This window comes from Silurus aristotelis, assembly GCF_946808225.1.
Source record: "Silurus aristotelis genome assembly, chromosome: 10".
Classification (NCBI taxonomy): Eukaryota; Metazoa; Chordata; class Actinopteri; order Siluriformes; family Siluridae; genus Silurus; species Silurus aristotelis.
Window position 1 is genome coordinate 3288754 of NC_139583.1, and position 20389 is coordinate 3309142.

The following is a 20389-nucleotide window of genomic DNA, read 5'->3' on the forward strand; positions in this document are numbered from 1 at the left end:
TCATGGAGATTTTCCTTACCACAGTCTCCACTGGCTCACTCATTAGGGAGAAAAGATTACATACTTATAGGCACTAGACTTTCTCTTATACAACTTTATAACTTCTTCATCTCTGTGAAGCTGCTTTAAGACTGTTTATTGTAAAAAAAAAAATTAAAATAAAAAACGCTCTGCCAATTATAATGAAATGAATTGAATAAATTAACTAAAAAAATCTCAACGCTTACGTTCAGAATTGTTGATGTGCGTGAGGAGTGAAGGCTGGACCGCGTGGTCCGATCCAACAGACGAGCTCCTGTAGCTCAAACTGCTGAAGAAGTTCATGCTGTTAATGATCGACTATTTTAGGAGCAAAAGGGGACCAACACTATTTTAGACAGGTGTGTGTGTGTGTGTGTGTGTGTGTGTGTGTGTGTGTGTGTGTGTGTGTGTGTGCCCATTATATATCACCACCTACTTATATTCCTGAGTCAGCATTCAGTTTTCGAACAGCAGTTGGCACAAATGAGAGCTGAATCACATTTTTCTTTGCCTGTAGTTATTTAAAGCAACTAGTTGAAGAAAACAGCTAGAAACTGAGAGTGAAAAAGTTGGGAAGAATCCTCTATAATAATCAAATCTTTCTTTAGAGAATTTAATATTTAAATGCCCCTTACATGTGGGCATATTGAAAGAAACAATGATCACGACGAGATTCTTATATACACCATTTACTCATGTAGAATTAATTAAATCACAGAAAACACCATACCTGATATAGTTATTAAAACTGAAATGTCTATCAATTCACTTCAATAACATGTTATTTGTATAACACAATTAACAACAGATATTGCCCGATCTTTCTCTCTCTCTCTCTCTCTCTCTCTCTCTCTCTCTCTCTCTCTCTCTCTCTCTCTCTCTCTCTCTCTCTCTCTCTTTCTCTCAATCACTCTCTCTTTCTCTCTCTCTCTCTCTCTCTCTCTCTCTCTCTCTCTCTCTCTCTCTCTCTCTTTCTCTTTCTCTAAGCTGCTCTTACCCTCTCACCATAATATCATGTACATGCTGGCCTTTAATGGTCACTCCTACTACTTCAATGTCAATGTGTGTATGTGTACATTGATATTCTTTTTTATGTCCTTCTGTGTGTGTGTGTGTGTGTGTGTGTGTGTGTGTGTGTGTGTGTGTGTGTGTGTGTGTGTGTGTGTGTGTGTGTGTGTGTAGGGGTGGACGCAGGAGAAAGACAATAAAACTAAGCCGAGACCTGTCTGATTTGGTTGTCTTTACTAATTCTGTAGTGTCTCAGGAGTGTTTGGATGAGGGTGAGATTCTACACACACAAACACACACATAGACATAATAACTAAGATGTTATGACTGAGATGTAGCAACGCCTTGTATTCCTCTCATGACCTTTTCTTTATCTGTCTTTTTTAAGGTCCTGTTGTAAACGTGCTGTCGTTCAGCGAGACACGAGCACACCAGCTGGTGCACCACCGAGCCGAACGCTTTCTGAGCTTCAACCAGCGGCAGCTCTCACGGATTTACCCTTCTGCCTACCGTATCGACTCCAGCAACTTTAACCCCCAGACATACTGGAACGTGGGCTGCCAACTGGGTGAGGGCAGCAGTCCACACTTACACGCCAATGTTCTGCCGTAGGAACCAAATGTTTCAGTCAACGCAGTTCCATCAGAATCAGAAAACTTCAATGATCCCACAGGAAAATTAGGTTGCAGTTGTTCGCAGTACAATTAATATAAATGTAATATTGGAAAATCTTAAATAAAAGTTATATTTTAATTATAGTTGCTGTACAATCAATGAATTTCCAATCTAATTGAAATATACTGTATAAAATGTGTAGCAGCAGTAAAACAGAAAAAGTCAGACTACAATGATATAGTTATAAATCTACTAAAATAATATAATAAATAACTTAAATATACAAAAAAAAAGAGTTTGACATTCAGAGCAAATGCTTGCAAAATGTTGAGAGAACGCACCTGAGAAATCAATGTACAAACAGAATACTGTTCACAAATTATTGTACACTTCGTAAATAATAAAAGTATAGCATATTTGCTAATAAATATACCTAAATAAATCAGGCTTTAAAGATGCAAATATGTAAAAAAAAACGATGCATCACGATACAAATGCCAACTTGTACGAGCCTATGAACACTGTTTAAAATCGATGCATCACTACCAGACACACAAAAGGGGAATTTTTGGATTTATAAGAACCATTTGTAAGCAGTAGAAGATAATTAGGCACTCAGGAATAAAATGGCGAGATCTGGTGGAGAAAAACGGAAAATGAACACAATGAAAGAAAAAACAAAAGGCTAAAAAGCTACCTGGAAAAACTACCCCCAGATCCTGACAGACCCCTTATATAAAATGTCTTTGGAGCCCAAGCTTGTGTTTTGTTTAGCATGTATATCCATGCATATACCATTAGCCAAATACAGAACATCGGGCTGAAGGGAAAAATAGAGATAATGAAAAGACTGATGAGTCTATTTTATGCCAGAAACCAGACTACATTTGAATGACAGAACAAAACCAATGTGGGAACTCAGAATGAACAAGATGGATAGAGCGACAGCATGAGGCAGTGAGATAGCAAAGGACTTTGAAAAACAAAAGGTGTGCAGACAGAAGAGTGTGTCTGTGTACCGACAGAGTAATAAATCTGTATAAATTGCAGCTGGGACCTCCATTTTTCTCCTCTGAGTTTTGTGTGATTTTTTTTCCAGCATGTTGCTCTTGCATGTGATAACCAGAGTAAATAAGTACATGAAGGAAAAATATATTAAAGTCTCTTTAATGCTGTTTTCTTGCCCCAAGTGGCCTTGAACTATCAGACAGAAGGCCGAATGATGCAGCTGAACAGGGCGAAGTTCATGGTGAACGGAGGAAGCGGATACGTCTTGAAACCTCCACCCATGTGCAACGGTAGGAACATCGCTTTTCAGACGCTGCTAAATACAATATATTCAAAGCTGAACATGTTAATTGATGTCCTTCAGATTTTATTTATTGTTGCTTTCAATATTCAGAATATTTACATTTATTCGATGGTATTTTGTTAACGACAGCTGTTCAGACTTACGGTAGTTTATATTGATATCTGGTTTACATTTATGGCATTTGGAGAAACTTACACTTATATCATGCATACAATTAAACAATTGAGGGTTAGGGAGCATTGGTATATTGGTAGTGCTGGGATTTGAACTCGCAGTGTTCTGATCAGATGTCCAACCCACTGGACAAAATCTTACCCACTGAGCGAACCCTTCACCCATCTGGTGCTTTCCTCAAAATCTGGTGTTTGCCTCTTTATATTTTACTGAAGCTACAAAACTGATGTATTTTACAAGTAATAAATGTTGTCTTACTTACTTACTTACATTTGAAAATTTTTTGTGTAAGTCTGTATTTAGAAAGTTTAAGTTTATTGTTGACTCTATATTATAGTCCTTTTTATTCTTACAAACATTTGTTCATATAGTGTATTTCCATTTCTTTAAGATAACCAGGATTTATAAAATTCCTGTGTTTAATCTATTTATATTAATGATCAATTTATATGATCAATTATCTCTGAGAAATAATTGATATTTTCTTTAAAAGAAAAATCCAGATATCTTGTGTTTTCCTCCACAGCCAATGAAAAAATCTATTAATTTATTCATATTTTGTGTTCATTTATTGTTGTGGAATGAACAATTACAGAAGCTCTAAACTATTGCTTCATCACCAGCCTCTTTTTTTTTCTCTATTCTGAACCAAATAAACTTAAATTTGTCTTGTCATTTTCGAGAGAAACTCGAAAGTTTCTGTTGAAATTATTTAGTTACAGGTTGACCTCCAGTTTTTACAAAGTGCTCAGACTGGAGACTAAAGCTTACATTAAAAAATAGGTTTGTTTAAGATAAGATAAGATAAGATAAGATAAGATGAGATAGGATAAGATAGGATGCAAACTTATTAGAAAATGTAGAAACATAATACAGTACATACAACACAATGTATAAATACAAAAGAATAAAAAAAAGAGACCACCAATAAGTAGTTACGCTATTAAACATATTGCACACGGGAAATTATTGCACGGTTTTAAATAAGTGTTATTGCAACAAACTCGGTGACTTTGTTGATGTACATTTTGCAGTTAACATTCACACACACATACACAAAAGAAAAACACGTAGTGTTGGAACACAACAAAAATTAATAAAAAGAGTACAAACTTAAAAGGAGCTGCTGCAACAGGCTGCCACTAGGGCGGCGCCTTTATCTCCAGAGGTTTACAGACAACCTCAGCAAAAACCTCTGCAAGTTTTTTTGTTATATAATTGATTACATATTAGATCAATTATTAATGAGCTAATTTTTAGAAGTGGGAGCTTAGTGCTTAAGACTACAGGTTACAATCAGAAAGTTGGGTGTATTTCATAGCTGCCACTGTTGGGCCCTTGAGCACAGCCCTTAACACTCTGTGCTCCAGGATTGCGATATCATTTCTAACCGCAGCTACCTAACATTGCTGGGATATATGAAGAATGATTTTCTTTTTACTGTACATGTGGCAAGTATAAAGCACTTTTTTATCGTTCAATATCAACCTTGTAGCCAGAAGTACTACCAGAAAAAAAAATTATTCAGATTTTCATTGAGACAGAAGGAAACTTTAGCTATGTCCTTCCAGACTACATTTTGTTTACACATCTAAATGTGAATTCTGCTGACTTTTGAAAAAGATGTTTCTGTTTCTTAATGCGTTTCAGGTACCTTCAATCCGTACAGCGATGACCCTCTTCCAGCGTATCCTAAAAAACAGCTGGTACTGAAAATCATTAGTGGGCAGCAGCTTCCTAAACCACCTGACTCCATGCTGGGTGATCGAGGAGAGGTCAGCTCACCAACATCACATTAGTACACATTGTCCATAATTCACTGTAGAACAAAAGATAGTCTGAAATGAAAGCAATTTCTTTGTCCTTGTCCCCGCTTTCAGATTATTGACCCCTTTGTGGAGGTGGAGATCATCGGTCTTCCAGTGGACTGCTGTAAAGAACAGACCCGGGTTGTTGATGATAATGGTTATTATTATTATTATTGTATTATTTGTCAAGTCAAGTCAAGTCAAGTTTATTTGTATAGCGCTTTTCACAACAGACATTGTCTCAAAGCAGCTTTACAGAAAACAACAGTGAAGGTGAATGGTGTGCGTTTGTCCCTGATGAGCAGCCGTGGCGACAGTGGCAAGGAAAAACTCCCTTAGATGATATGAGGAAGAAACCTTGAGAGGAACCAGACTCAAAGGGGAACCCATCCTCATATGGGTGACATCAAGAGTTTGGTCATAAATCTTTCAACAATACAGAACAATTTGTGATCATCATAGATCCAGCATCAGCTTCTCCATGCCAGGGCCTTTAAACACTCGGCATCTACTTCTCCATGATCATCCATAGGTCCATAATCTTCACGAGGTGGGACGTGACTGGAGCTGGCCAAACCTCAGGAAGCCTCGGCCAAACCTCAGGAAGCCTCGGCCAAACCTCAGGAAGCCTCGGGAGCCTTCATTCATTTGTCTGGCAGAAAACTGAGTGCAAATAGAAGTACAATTCCATTATGGACTAAAGGAAAACTGAATAATGAATGAATAATTATCGGTCAATATTTGATTTCTATGCATTTTCTACACATTTTTTATGTTTTTTACTTTTTCTGATCATATTATTTCCACGATTTCACGTCTTTTTTTCCATCAGAGTTTTACTATTTTTATTTGTTTGTTTGTTTATTTATATATTCATTACGTTTATGCCATTTAGCAGACGCCTTTATTCAGAGCAACTTTCAACTGAACAGCTGAGGGTTAAGGGGCCTTGCTTAAGGGCCCAGAAGTGGCAGCTTGGCAGTGCTGGGATTTGAACTTGTGACCTTCCCAATTTAAAGTCTAATACCTTAACAACTGTGCTACCACTTCCCATTAATTTTTTTATTCATTAATTCATTCATTCATTCATTCATTCATTCATTCATTCATTCATTCATTTATTTTTGTTATTTATTTATTTATTTATTTATTTAATAAATTAATTTGGTGAATCAATATACCTCACATGATTTACAAGAATAATAGTATTTAATGCAGTGTATCAGCTGGAAATTGAATACTAAACAATAAATGAAATAATAAATGATTTAATAACTGTTTAATAATAATATTCCTTTTCCATTTATTCATATTGACCTTAGAACTGTTTTTGTTTTTTTTGTCTTACATTTTAATTTATAAACAGTTCATGTCCCATGGATTATATTTTGTCTCTTAAAATGTGTGTTTAGTGACTCATTTATCAAATCTATTGTAATCTTATTATAAGCTTTTATTACATAACATTTAAAAATAACAAAAAAAAGTAAAAAATGTACACTTAAAAATCATAGATTTTTTTCTGTACCCCATGATATACTCTCTAACTACTCCTAAGGGTATGAAGCACTGGTTAACTTAATTAATGGTCAATATTTCTCTAATATCTTGTGTATTTTACTACCTTGCTGTGTGTTTTTACTGCAGGTTTTAACCCGGTGTGGGAGGAAACCCTGTCCTTCACTCTGCACATGCCTGAAACTGCACTCGTACGTTTTCTCGTATGGGATCATGATCCTATTGGGCGAGACTTTGTGGGCCAGAGGACAGTCGCCTTCACCAGCCTCATGCCAGGTGAGAGAAGAGATCGTAAGCCTCTACTGCACCAGTGTGATAACACTGATTCGTCATAGCACAATTACCAAGACAGGATGTCTTTTCTGGAGGGCAGATGAATGAGATGAGTGGACTAGAAAACTGGAAAGACTGGATATGGAGGTGTTTTTGTGTGCGAAAGGATGGAATGTTGTGTTAAATGTATGATAGATGTTACAAGGAGGGAAAATGTTATATATATTTGGATCATAGTATGATTATTTGTGATCTGTTTTGTCTATACTGTGCAACAACAGGCTTTATGATAATTCAGCTTTGCAGAATTCATTTACATTTACGCCATCAATCATTAAAGTTGACAAGATTGTTTGTCTTTATCACTCAATCCAGAGATCTTTTAAATCCTCCAATACCACAACATTTACCAAGGTTTTTAAATCATTTTAAGAACACGTAGTCATCCTTTATATCTATGTCTAGTATAATGTTCTGTAACAGCCACAGAAGCTATTTGTCCTCTGAAAACCCTCCTGTGTTCTTTACCCCTGACTGTTAAATGTGATTAATTTGAATATAGTACTCAATTTATGATTTATGACTTTATGGCCGAGACTTTATATCCAAACTCAGCCTGTTGATCTCCCATGTGACAGGTTATAGACATATCTATCTGGAGGGGATGATGGAGGCATCTATCTTTGTCCACATTTCAGTGCATGATATCTATGGCAAGGTGAGTATCATGACCGATGTCACTATATCGCTTTTCCCCTGGTCTGCCTTTTTCTCTGATTTGAACTGAATGTCATTCAATTGTCTCAAACATCTCAAACTCTTCACACTCTTTCAAACTCTTCATGGTTTAATTAAAAAGCAGTGCGATAGGAGCGCTTCGACAGTCTGTCGTTCAAGCTGTCCATTTCTGTACCAACACAATTATTACAAATAAAGTCACAATATTAGCATGAATAAAACATTTGCAATTATTGCATTATTTATTGGATTAATTATTGCAGGATTTAAGCTCGTACCACCACAATCTATTTTCGATCCCAAGTCGTGGAAGCTGTCAAATCTTTTTGGGATGTGATATCTGAGTAGTTATGATGTTGGACGTCTAATCAGAATATTTTTACATCTGAATTAAAATCACAGCACCCCCAAGCTGCCACTGTCGGGCCCTTCGAGCAAGGCCCTTAACCCTTAACTGCTCAACTGTGTAAATGAGATCATTATAAATCGCTCTGGATGAGTGTCTCTGCCAAAATGCTGTAAATGTAATTAACTGAGAAGTAGAAAGATGGAATATATGCATTTAAAATAGACCTATTCTTACATATACACTTTAATAAAGAAAATCATTTTAATAGCTTTATGTTATATCTATCAAATTCTTGAATATGAAATAGTCTGATAGTGTTGACTGATTTTCTTTAACAGCAGGACTGAAAGGGACGTGAATGTCTACACTTGACTGGCAGAGAGACAGAAAGACAGATAGATAAATGTATTCATCCCAGAGGGAAATTCACAATAATATAATACATTCAAAACATATTTTTGAATCTATTACATGGATTTAAGGAAGAACATGATCAAGGTTTGAGTTAGTAAAAATGACCTTTACACTATATTAGATAATCAAAACTTAATTGTAAATATAAAGCAAATGTATACTATATTTTTAACTAAATTTTTGTGCACGATTAAAATGAACCTGTAATGAAAATCCAGACTACAGTAAAATGAAATAAAAATAAAAACTAGTAATATTTTTGATGCATTAGAATGTTTTTTTTTTTTTTTTTTTTTTTTTTTTAACTTTACTGTAACCATTTGCATTTTTTCTCCTATTAGACTAAGCAAAGTGAGAATAAATTAGCTGTTGAGGGAAAATAACCTAATTATAATATATGGTTAATATATGCTAATAATTATATGGTTGTTCCACAATATTCGATTAAAACAATAAAACAATTAGACAGATCAACAGTATGGTGTGTTGTTCTTTAATGAAGAAATCACTTTTTAAATTTGCTTTTACGGAAATAAAACAGCATTAAATATACACTGTTATCATACTAAGGAAAGTTGTGTTGCTGTACTATCTATCATCTTTCTACTTTCCAGTGGAGTCCTCTAGTCCTCAATCCCAGCTATACCATATTGCACTTTCTAGGAGCTAGCAAGGTACAATAAGTGTACTGAGTGTGCTGCATGAAACTGCATGATACTAAACACTGCATTGTTCTACATGTGAGAGCTGGTGTTTTGATTGTATCTGCTATTCGCAGCATTCAGTTTTTTCCCCCCACAATGTCTGTTAAAATGTGATTGGCTTGTTTTGTCTGTGTAATGTGGCACCATCTGTGGGTCATGCAGAGTATTGCTGTCCTAGTTACTGTATTTTATTTGTGTGTGTGTGTGTGCAGTTAAATACAGTAGGTTTCAAGCATGTGATCAATCTTGTGTTGAATTTGTGTAAATCATCTTGACCTTGCATTCTCCCCCACCCTAGGGTCGTCAGTTACGGGGTTTCCGGGGTCTGTTCAGCAGGGGTTCCAAGTGCTCCGTGGACACACAAATTGGTGTTCTACCACGTAAGCGCTCTTTGAGTAACCACCTGCTTCGCAGAACGGCTAGTGCTCCTGCCAAGGGACGCAAGAAGACCAAAACGGTACTGTCAGAAACCTCGCTAGACAAGGAGGAAAGCAGCAATGGGGACGTCAAGAAACCAGCTATGGAGAAGAGAGTGGGCCCCAGGATGGGCACCAGGATGGGCCTCCAGCACCGGCCAGTCTCCATGCCTCTGGAGAGGCTCCTGCAGGGCCGGCTTACTGTATCCTCTTCCGAACAAGACGGACCTGATACTGGCACTAGCACTATAATTGGTGAGCTTAATGAGCAATGGCATTGACCAATAGCTTTATAAATTTCATATTATTATTATTATTATTACTCACATTATAGTTTTTATTTTTGTACACATTTAAAATAAAATCAACAAAAGACTAAAGCAAAGTAACAGTTTCTCCATCCTGTGCTGAACCCACATAAACTATAACACTGTTATGACAGGGGCAGAAAACACAGCCAATCAGGAGCCACAGCTGATAGAAAGCCATGCATTTTTTCCTTCCTTCCTTCCTTCCTTCCTTCCTTCCTTCCTTCCTTCCTTCCTTCCTTCCTTCCTTCCTTCCTTCCTTCCTTCCTTCCTTCCTTCCTTCCTTCCTTCCTTCCTTCCTTCCTTCCTTTCCACCTGCCGAAGCAATAGCTTCCTTCCAAAGTAATAACTTTATCCTCATTAGAGTTGAAGAAGTCAGACTTTGCAGATAAGATTGGACTGAAGCACCTCAAAACTCTAACAAACACCATGTAGACTTACTGTGTAACCAGAAAATCACACTTTGGCACACTGTAACATTAACAGTTGCATTCAATACCCTATAAAATCCCTTAATCTTTCAGAATTTCAAATAAATTTTTTTTTACCAACATAATGAAACAAATGGCACCCACACCTGCATGTCCTCTCTAGGGGTTTCCCTAAATAAGTGTTTTCATACTCGAATCATAATTGCCAAGTTTTGTCTATAGAAGAATCATGTGTGTGTGTGTGTGTGTGTGTGTGTGTGTGTGTGTGTGTGTGTGTGTGTGTGTTGGGGGCACCGGGTAGTCAACAAGTGTTTAAGACAACTTATTCTCTTTCACACACAGCACACATAAACAATTTTCTAATAAAGCGACCAAAAACGACCTGTCAAGTGACTGACGAAACAAAACCTTTTTATCTCTGTAAAGTTCAAATGAAAAGAAATGCGGATACGCATTCGAAAAAAAAAGATTCCTCATAGCATTTTTAAAGCCACGATGTACAGAACATCGCACGATGATATCGAAAAAAATGTATAAAACATTTTTTGGATTAATAAACCCCACAAAAAAGAACTAATAAATAACTGCAGACAGGATTTGCATTTCACAAGTTAGCAAATCAAATTAAATGGGCTATGAAAAACAATGGAAAATAAATTTAAAGAATCAAATTTGAACAGAATATTCCTTTTACAGAATTTTACAGACATTGTTAAATATTTAAATACCTGCTGCCAAAATGCTCTTGTGTCATCACAGGTCATGGAAGGTGAAACTAAAATCTGTCACAGGAGTGGTTGGATTAATTATGCAGGTTAAAATGATTAATTGAAAACTTCTTTCTATTCACAATTATATTTACAGCATTACATAATAAGCTGTTTATTAACACATCGAGGAAAAACTGCTAGTTGAATGTGAAATCAGACATTGAGCACCCCATATAACTACAATAGCATGATTATAATATATGAGGTGTATATATATACACCTCTGGGAAGACTGTCTGATTGTGGACTGTGAGATTTGAAGGATCGAAGCATCGAATCTTTGACTGTTTGAGGTCACTACTAGTTCTATAGGAGCTACACCCCCCCCCCCACCCCCCCACTACATCCCCCAACACCCCCCATACTCGTGCACCAGACCTGGAAGAAATTATGGGTTTATGGACTAAAAACAAATCTGGTAGATTGATTTTTACAGTCAGTTCTACTTAAATGTAGTTTACGTAAAAATAACTTGAGTTCAGACAATAGCAGATATCAAACCAGAAACAGGTAATTGAAGGTTTATTACAACCAGTGAAATATATTTCTTTGAAAATGTTTAACGTTTGTTGAAACATTTCTTTCAAACATGATGTATTTCATATATCTTCCCTTTGTTCCCTATACATGCTCATTATTTTTAATCCACTTGTATTGCACTCTGCTTGCACATGCTTTAAAAACAGGCACACTTTTCCTTCTTAATACTTTAACTTGCTTTTTGTCTTGTTCTGTCTTTACTATTGTTCCTCTTTATAGTAGAAAACTGACTAGGAACCCGAGCAGGTAATCCACCGGCCTTACTCTGGTTGCATCATCTAAAATGTCTGTTCTTGCCTTTAAAGTAATGATTTATGTGACTTTTGATTTATTGGTTACGAGCTGTATCAGATCATGTTGTCCGCATTGCTTTTTGTTGTAAACATGAACCTAAGCAGAAGATGGCTGTGGTCTACATTGTCTTGTTCTCAAACCCTTCTCTCATGGTCCTATGTGGTGGCACATTCCATTTGTTCTTGTGAATCGAGTGGATTTTTTTTTGGTGTTTTCGAAGTTTTAGGCTAAATTCAGTGAAATCTGACACTTATTTCTTTTTCAACCCGCAGATTTGTTCCCGGAGAAGCCGAGGTCTGCTTCTGTAGATCTCCTTATTGAAACCTCCTCAGAAATCCCGGACGACAATACCGACTATACACAACAAATCCAGCCAATTACCACTGACTATTTAGAAACCGCTGAAACTTCATACTTCGTGATAGAAGGTTGTGGTGAAACCAGCACTGATGTTCTTGCAGAACCACTCAGCCGGAGTTTGACCCTGCAAACCAAAGCTTTTTCTCAAGGGCCTACTAAAGGTCATTTGAGACTCTTGGATCAACGTGACTGTCATGATAGTTTGCAGACTGAGTTCCACCAAAGGCAAGATCTTAAAAGTAACCAAATATCCAAAGCAGCTTTACATTCTGTCGCTTCTGCTTCACGCCCCGATACCATACCACCCCTTCCACCTTCCCTTCCAGCCACATTGCATCAGTCTGACCAGCAAGATCAGAAGTCCCTCTACGACAGTGCTCTCTCTCACCTTATTGATGCTGTGTCCCTAGGCAATGAGTATGACACTTGTGGCTCCATATCAGCTCTTATTGGACAGTATGAAGATTCTGCTGAACAGAGTATTTTAAATCAGTCCTCAGCATCTCAGCCTCCTCAGGTGTCTGTTCAACCACTCAACAACAAGCTATTCAGCACCCCACAAAAAAATATCCAGGACTTTTTACTAAAAGCTCAACAACCTGTTGAAAAACACATTGCTTGTAGTCCTGAGACCACTGAATCGACTGTCTTTACAATTTTAGATGAGCAAGTGCTTTCTCTTGTTTCTGCTTATGACATTCCTGATCAGACCATTTGCAAAAACCTAGAGAACGTGGAGTGTATGTCCGCAGATGGCAGCAGAGGTCCCACTATTTCCATTATACCTTTTAGAAAAACAGTAGAAGAGAACAGTGGATGGGACTCTCATAGGGATAAAAGTTACAAAGTCCAGTTCCAACCCCCTAAGTTTTCAAGAAACTGGGATTATGGGAGTTACAAAGACACCTCGATTAACAGCACAGCCTCCGAGCGTTTCCTCATCTGTCATGACTCAGCAAGCAGCAGCTTGTTGGAGGTGGAGGTCAGTGTGGACGGAGATCCTCTGGACACAACTCTGGTACCATCACATCCTGAGTCAGGACAGAATTCTCTTTATTTACCTCCTTCAATAAGCAAAAACTCATATAAACCCGCAGAGTCATCACGGTTTCATAGTTCTTCCCCACACAAGCCTTTAATTTGCAGTGGTCATCTGCATGACTACCCAATTAACCAACACCAAACAGAGCAGTTTAACACAAGTAGTGTTGCCATATCTGGACATTTTCAACCTGGTATAGTCAATGGGGTTACTCATAACATCAGACACTTTGGGACTAAGGACAAAAATGGTATGATTTGCAAAACACAGCACTTCCAGAATAGCTTTTCCTCCTCAAATGGTCTGTTAAGGACTCAAGACATCAACTCTCAACAACAGAATAATTGTTACATGCCTGGTTCTTTAAGTGATATGATCTATAGTTCTGTGGAATACAGAGATACCGTTGTTCCAAAAAAGCAATATTCCAAGTCCTTGCAACAAAACCAGGCTTTGAAACAAACCAATTCTGAGATATACAAAGGGATATACCTTGTTGGATCTCCAGTCCCAACAGCTCCAAGTCCTTGTAAGTCAAAGAGCTTGGGTGACTTAACATCTGAAGATATCTCATGCAACTTCCAGAGCAAATACAAAGTGATCAGTCGCAGCTTCATCACTCCAGTGATGCGAGACCACAAACGGAAGTGTGGGCGGGCTGACCAGCCACCAGTTTCAGACCCCTTGACAGAACAGCTTCGTAAACTGGTGACTTTAGATGAGGTGGACCCCCAATCCACTCTCTCTCAATTGCAATCTATCCCTAAGTCTTTTTCTGCATTGCCATCAGTGCCACTGAATTCCGTTGTTTCCACAGAGGACTCAAATGACCCCCCTCCATTCCTGTCACGGAAGCTTTCCTCGCGTAGCCAGAGTCGCGTGCGCCACATAGCCAGCCGCGCCCGAGAAAGGCAGCAGGAGGCACTCAAGGTACGACCTGCAGGGGGCACTCCTGATGTGGTCCTACGCAATAAGACAGTTTCTTCTCAAAATCCCCCTATTAATAGGCATTCTACTGGCTCATACATTGCTGGGTACTTGGAGCAGGTAGGCTTGAACGACCGTGGCCTGCCTGAGGGATCCTGCAGGACATTTTGTTACGGTGCCCATGATCGATGTTATGCTGATGATTCTGTCATCCTTCACAATTCCCATTCTTCCTCTGAACCTGAAGTCTACTTCCTTTTAAGACTTTGAAATTATCTTCCTTTTTAGCCTGTATACAAACTTGCTGCCATTGTGAATTTCCTTCCAGTTTTTTTAAACATTTCTCAGACCATAAGGCTGTACTTGTGCTGTCAGAATACACACTACTGTACCAGCTCCCTGGAAAATAGTGCACGCTTAGACACAAGTACAGGTTTTGAAATTGAAGCTTCCAGTACTGTGTAAATATTACCACATATCCTGGACGAGCAAGTTCCTGTCTTAGATGCACTACACCAAACTAGTTTAAGTCACGCTTTTAAATGTTGCTGTTTATTGTATGTATTGTAGAAATAAGTTTAATGATGGTTGTTTTTTTGTTGTTTTTTTTTAAACATAACTCTTCCGATCATTCGGTCTTACGTTTTGTCCCTTTTTGAATAGTTATTAATTGATTAGAGGGGCTTCCATGCTAAAACATATAATTTGTTGTATCTCCTTTCGTTATTTGTCGATTGTGTTTGTATATTCATTGTCAAATTTGACCCTATTTAAGGCCCTATGGGTTTTAAATCTGATAACTATGTGGTGTAACAGCATGTAAACTGTGGACATATTCAGCATGACTATGCACAGATAATAGGTAGACGTGTCTGTGCCCAGTTTATGTAAAACATTTTACTTCGTTTCATGATCACAGGACAAAAAAGAAACCTGAAAGCTAGTTTTGCTTACTCTTTCTTTAAGGCAAGAATTTATTGATTATATTAGCTACTTTAGTTTAAAGAAGAAAAAAAAAAACCTGTGAGGTAAAGTTTTTATTTTTGTAATTGTTTTGATACAGATAGCAAAAAAAAAGACATTTGATGGTCTGATTATTTTTCTTTCTTTCAAAAAGGAAGTGTTTTACAGTTCTAGTACAACTAGCCTGTGGCATTATCAGGTATGGGTTATTACAACTTGCGTTTTTATGTTTTTGTGTTAAAGGGCATTCTTTCGATTTTTGCGTTCGATTTTTGCCATCAAAATGCTCCTCAGAATTTTCTTACCAATGCAATAAAGTACTGTTTGTCATTAAATTCAACAGCATGGTTCAATTGAATTGTATGTGTATAGTGCTTTTAACAATGAATATTGTCATAATAATAAAACAGCTGGAGGTAACAGTCACAAGAAAAAAAAGTCTGGGGTCAGACACCTTGAAAGGAACTGGACCCAAAACGAGGAAATCCATACTTCTCTGGGTGAGCCTGGATATTTAGAGTAGAACTGATTACAGAATACAGGTGTATGAAACAACCAAAGACAAACGGTTCTAACAGGGTGTTCCATTTGTGCAGATTGTTATGATCAGAGGACTAATTATTACTGTAGGTAGAATCCAGGTCTTCTTCTTCTTCTTTCGGCTGCTTCCATTAGGGGTCGCCACAGCAGATCATCCGTCTCCATACCACCCTGTCCTCTATATCTGCCTCTTTTACACCAACTACCTGCATGTCTTCCCTCACCACATCCATGAACCTCCTCCTTGGCCTTCCTCTTTTCCTCCTACCTGGTGGCTCCATCTTCAGCATTTTTCTACCAATATAATTCATGTCCCTTCTCTGCACATGTCCAAACCATCTCAATCTCGCCTCCCTCACCTTGTCACCAAAACATCCTACATGTGCTGTCCCTCTAATAAACTCATTTCTAATCTTGTCCATCCTCGTCACTCCCAACGAAAACCTCAACATCTTCAGCTCTGCTACCTCCAGCTCCACCTCCTGTCTTTTACTCAATGCCACTGTCTCTAATCCATACAACATCGCAGGTCTCACCACAGTCCTATAAACTTTCCCTTTCATTCTTGCAGATACTCTTCTATCACAAATCACTCCTTTCACTCTTCTCCACCCACTCCACCCTGCCTGCACTCTTTTCTTCACTTCTCTAACACACTCTCCATTACTTTGCACTGTTAAACCCAAGTACCTGAACTCCTCCACCTTCTCCACCTCTTCTCCCTGCAACCGCATCACTCCACTGCCCTCCCTCTCATTCACACACATGTACTCTGTCTTACTCCTACTGACTTTCATTCCCCTTCTCTCCAGCGCATATCTCCACCTCTCCAGGCTCTTCTCAACCTGCTCTCTACTCTCACCACAAATCACAATATCATCTGCAAACATCATAGTCCAGGGAGACTCCTGTCTGACCTCGTCCGTCAACCTGTCCATCACCACTGCAAACAGGAAAGGGCTCAGGGCCGATCCTTGATGCAGTCCAACCTTCACCCTGAACCAGTCTGTCGTACCTACTGCACACTTTACTGCCGTCACACTGTCCTCATACATGTCCTGCACCACCCTCACATACTTTTCTGACACACCTGACTTCCTCATACAATACCACAACTCCTCTCTCGGCACCCTGTCGTACGCTTTCTCTAAATCCACAAATACACAATGCAGCTCCTTCTGTCCTTCTCTATACTTTTCCATCAACATCCTTAAAGCAAATAAGGCATCTGTGGTGCTCTTCCTCGGCATGAAACCATACTGTTGCTCACAGATGGTCACCTCTTCTCTCAGCCTGGCTTCCACTACTCTTTCCCATAACTTAATGGTGTGACTGATCAACTTAATTCCACTGTAGTTACTGCAGGTCTGCACATCTCCCTTATGCTTAAAGATCGGTACCAGCACACTCCTTCTCCATTCCTCAGGCATCCTCTCCCCTTCCAGAATCCTGTTAAACAATCTGGTTAAAAACTCCACTGCCATCTCTCCTAAACATCTCCACGCTTCTACCGGTATGTCATCTGGTCCAACCGACTTTCCATTCTTCATCCTCTTAATCGCTGCTCTCACTTCCTCCTTACTAATCCTATCTACATCCTGCTTCACCAACTCCACATCCTCCAACCTTCTCTCTCTCTGATTTTCCTCATTCATCAGCTGCTCAAAATACTCCTTCCATCTTCTCAACACACTCTCCTCACTAGTCAACACATTTCCCTCTCCATCCTTTATTGCTCTAACTTGCAGTACATCCTTCCCAGCTCGGTCCCTCTGCTTGGCCAATCGGTATAAATCCTTTTCTAATTCCTTAGTGTCCAACCTCTTATACAGTTCCTCATATGCCTTTTCCTTGGCTTTCGCCACATCCCTTTTAACCTGCTGCCGCATCTCCTTGTACTCCTGCCTACTTTTCTCATCACTCTGTCGATCCCACTTCTGTTTTGCCAACCTCTTTCCCCTAATGCTCTCCTGCACTTCCTCATTCCACCACCACGTCTTCTTGTCTTGCTTTCTATTTCCAGATGTCACACCAAGTACTTTTCTAGCTGCCTCCCTCATCACTCCTGCAGTAGTTGCCCAATCATCCGGCACCTCTTCACCACCACCGAGCCCCTGTCTGACCTCTTCCCTGAACCTCACACTACACTCTTCCTCCTTCAGTTTCCACCATCTTATTCTTCTTTCAAACCTTACTTTCCTCCTCTTCTTCTTCGCCTCCAAAACCATCCTACAGACCACCATCCGATGCTGTCTAGCTACACTGTCCCCCGCCAACACCTTACAGTCTCCAATCTCCTTCAGGTTGCATCTCCTACACAGAAGATAATCCACCTGTGTGCACCTTCCTCCACTCTTATACGTCACCCTATGATCCTCCTTCTTCTTAAAATACGTGTTCACCACTGCCATTTCCATCCTTTTAGCAAAATCTACCACCATCTGCCCTTCCACATTCCTCTCCTTAAAACCATACCTACCCATCACCTCCTCATCACCTCTGTTTCCTTCACCTACATGCCCATTAAAGTCTGCCCCAATCACCAATCGTTCTTTCCTAGGTACACCATCTACCACTTCATCTAATTCACTCCAGAATCTTTCTTTCTCCTCCATCTCACAGCAAACTTGTGGAGCATAGGCACTGATGACATTTATCATCATCCCTTCAACTTCCACCTTCACGATCATCACCCTATCAGAAACTCTCTTCACCTCCACTACACTCTTACTGTAAGCTTCCTTCAGAATCACCCCTACACCATTTCTCTTCCCATCCACACCATGAGGAAACAGTTTAAACCCACCTCCAATGTTCCTGGCCTTACTCCCTTTCCACTTGGTCTCCTGAACACACAGCACATCTACCTTTCTCCTCTCCATCATATCAGCTATCTCTCTCCCTTTACCCATCATAGTACCAACATTTAAAGTACCAACCCGAACCTCTACTCTCCTACACTGCTCCTTTTCCTGCCGTCTCTGTAGACGCCTTCCTCCTCTCCTTCTCCTCCTTCGGCCAACAGTAGCCCAATTTCCACCGGTACCCTGTCGGCTAACGATACCTGTGGCGGTCGTTGTTAACCCGGGCCTCGACCGATCCGGTTAGAAATTCTCATTTGTGATCCGCATATTTGATTTGGCACATGTTTTACGCTGGATGCCCTTCCTAACGCAACCCTCCCCATTTACCCGGGCTTGGGACCGGCACTAAGAGTACACTGGCTTGTGCCCCCCTAATGGCTGGGTTAGGTAGGTAGAATCCAGGTCAATTTACATTTATGGCATTTCAAATAAAAATCTAATAAAATTTTATTTGTCACATACACATTCATACAGAGTGCGACATGTAGTGAAATGTCTATGTGTCTATGTGTCTATGTGCTGATATTAAATTGACACTGTGCTGAACCAGTCTAGTGTTAAAGTGTCAGTTGTGCAATTGCACAAAAAAAAAAAAAAAAAATGCAGATGCCCTTATCAGGAGTGACTTATAATTAACTTATTCATACCATTGAGCAGAGGGTTAAGGGCCTTGACCAAGGGCCCAGCAGTGGCAGCATGATTTTAACTCCCCAACGTCGGATCAGTAGGAGAATGCTGAGGATGGATCCACCAGGAAGGAGGAAAAGAGGAAGACCAAGGAGGAGGTATATGGATGTGGTGAGGGAAGACATGCAGGTAGTTGGGTTAAAAGAGGCAGATGTAGAGGACAGGGGGGTATGGGGACGGATGATCCGCTGTGGCGCCCCTTAATGGGAGAAGTCGAAGGAAAAAGAAGACGAATTTTCTACACTTTTCTGGTTAGATGTTGGGGTGTGCTTGTGTACATTTGTGTTCATCATCCACAAGGGTTTTATTAATGTCAGGTACAGATATAGGTGAGGTAAGTTCTAATTCATCCCAAAGGTGTTCAGCAGGGTTTGAGATCAGAGCTGCATAGCAGGAGATCTTCATCTCCAAACCATGTAAACCATATCTTCAAGGAGCTGACTTTGTGCAAGGAGCATTGCAATGCTGAAACATGTTTTGGTTTCCAAGTTCAAGTGAACGCATCCAGAGACGTCCTGTTCAATTGTGTGCCTCAAGCTTTGTGGTAACAGTTTGGAGAAGAGCCTCTTATGGCAGGAAATGTCAGGTGTCCCAATATGTTTGTCCATATAGTGTATTTACATATATAGCATTTGGCAGATGTGCTTATCCAAAACAACTTACAATTACCTTATATATATCACTAAACAGTTGAGGGTTAAGGGCCCATGGGTGGAAGCTTGGTGGTGCTGGGATTTGACCTCACAACCCTCTGATCAGAAATCCAACACCTTAATCACTGAGCTAAAACCTCCCCAGTATTGGTTACCACAGTTCATGTTGGCAACTCACAGGTGATAGATAGATAGATAGATAGATAGATAGATAGATAGATAGATAGATAGATAGATAGATAGATAGATAGATAGATAGATAGATAGATAAATAGATATTATTTTATTAATCCCATAATCAGATAGGAAGCATGCAAATTGTTACAGAAATACAATATTAATTCATGTACATTAATATCTAAATCTACCAAAATACACTGAGATGAAAAGGCCAAATATTTTGAAGACTTTCTAAAAAAAACTGAAAACAACAAATCACTCTTTGAATCCCTCTGCACCGCCACTCAGCTATGTGTTAATTGCTAATTGTTGACTCTAATCCTAAGGCCCGGGAGAAGGAAATTATTTTGGAGCCCATGGAACACTTTAGGCCATTTTTTTTTTAAATATCTCTTAGGACGTTGTAAGTATTAGAAATAGCTACAGAAACTGTGTGCAGCCAGAGGAAGGCTGAGCAGTGAAGCTTTAACACATCACCAC

General features: G+C 39.2%; 1 protein-coding gene across 2 annotated transcripts in view; it reads left to right on the top strand.

Annotated features, from left to right (window-relative positions):
* The window catches only part of plch1 (phospholipase C, eta 1), a gene marked incomplete at its 5' end in the record, with an annotated part of 59771 nt that extends 44434 nt beyond the window's left edge, over window positions 1-15337 (top strand). Inside the window, 10 exons of one of the 2 annotated variants that reach the window (XM_083552193.1) lie at window positions 1204-1301; window positions 1418-1597; window positions 2835-2942; window positions 4781-4905; window positions 5011-5095; window positions 6586-6732; window positions 7368-7447; window positions 8845-8904; window positions 9233-9605; window positions 11966-15325. In XM_083552193.1, the coding sequence (XP_083408319.1) occupies window positions 1204-1301; window positions 1418-1597; window positions 2835-2942; window positions 4781-4905; window positions 5011-5095; window positions 6586-6732; window positions 7368-7447; window positions 8845-8904; window positions 9233-9605; window positions 11966-14292 (3583 nt within the window). In that variant the 3' untranslated portion in view covers window positions 14293-15325. Of the gene's footprint in view, window positions 1-1203; window positions 1302-1417; window positions 1598-2834; window positions 2943-4780; window positions 4906-5010; window positions 5096-6585; window positions 6733-7367; window positions 7448-8844; window positions 8905-9232; window positions 9606-11965 lie in introns of both variants that reach the window. The other variant, XM_083552192.1, reaches the window with a different exon arrangement.
* Window positions 15338-20389: the final 5052 nt, after the last annotated feature.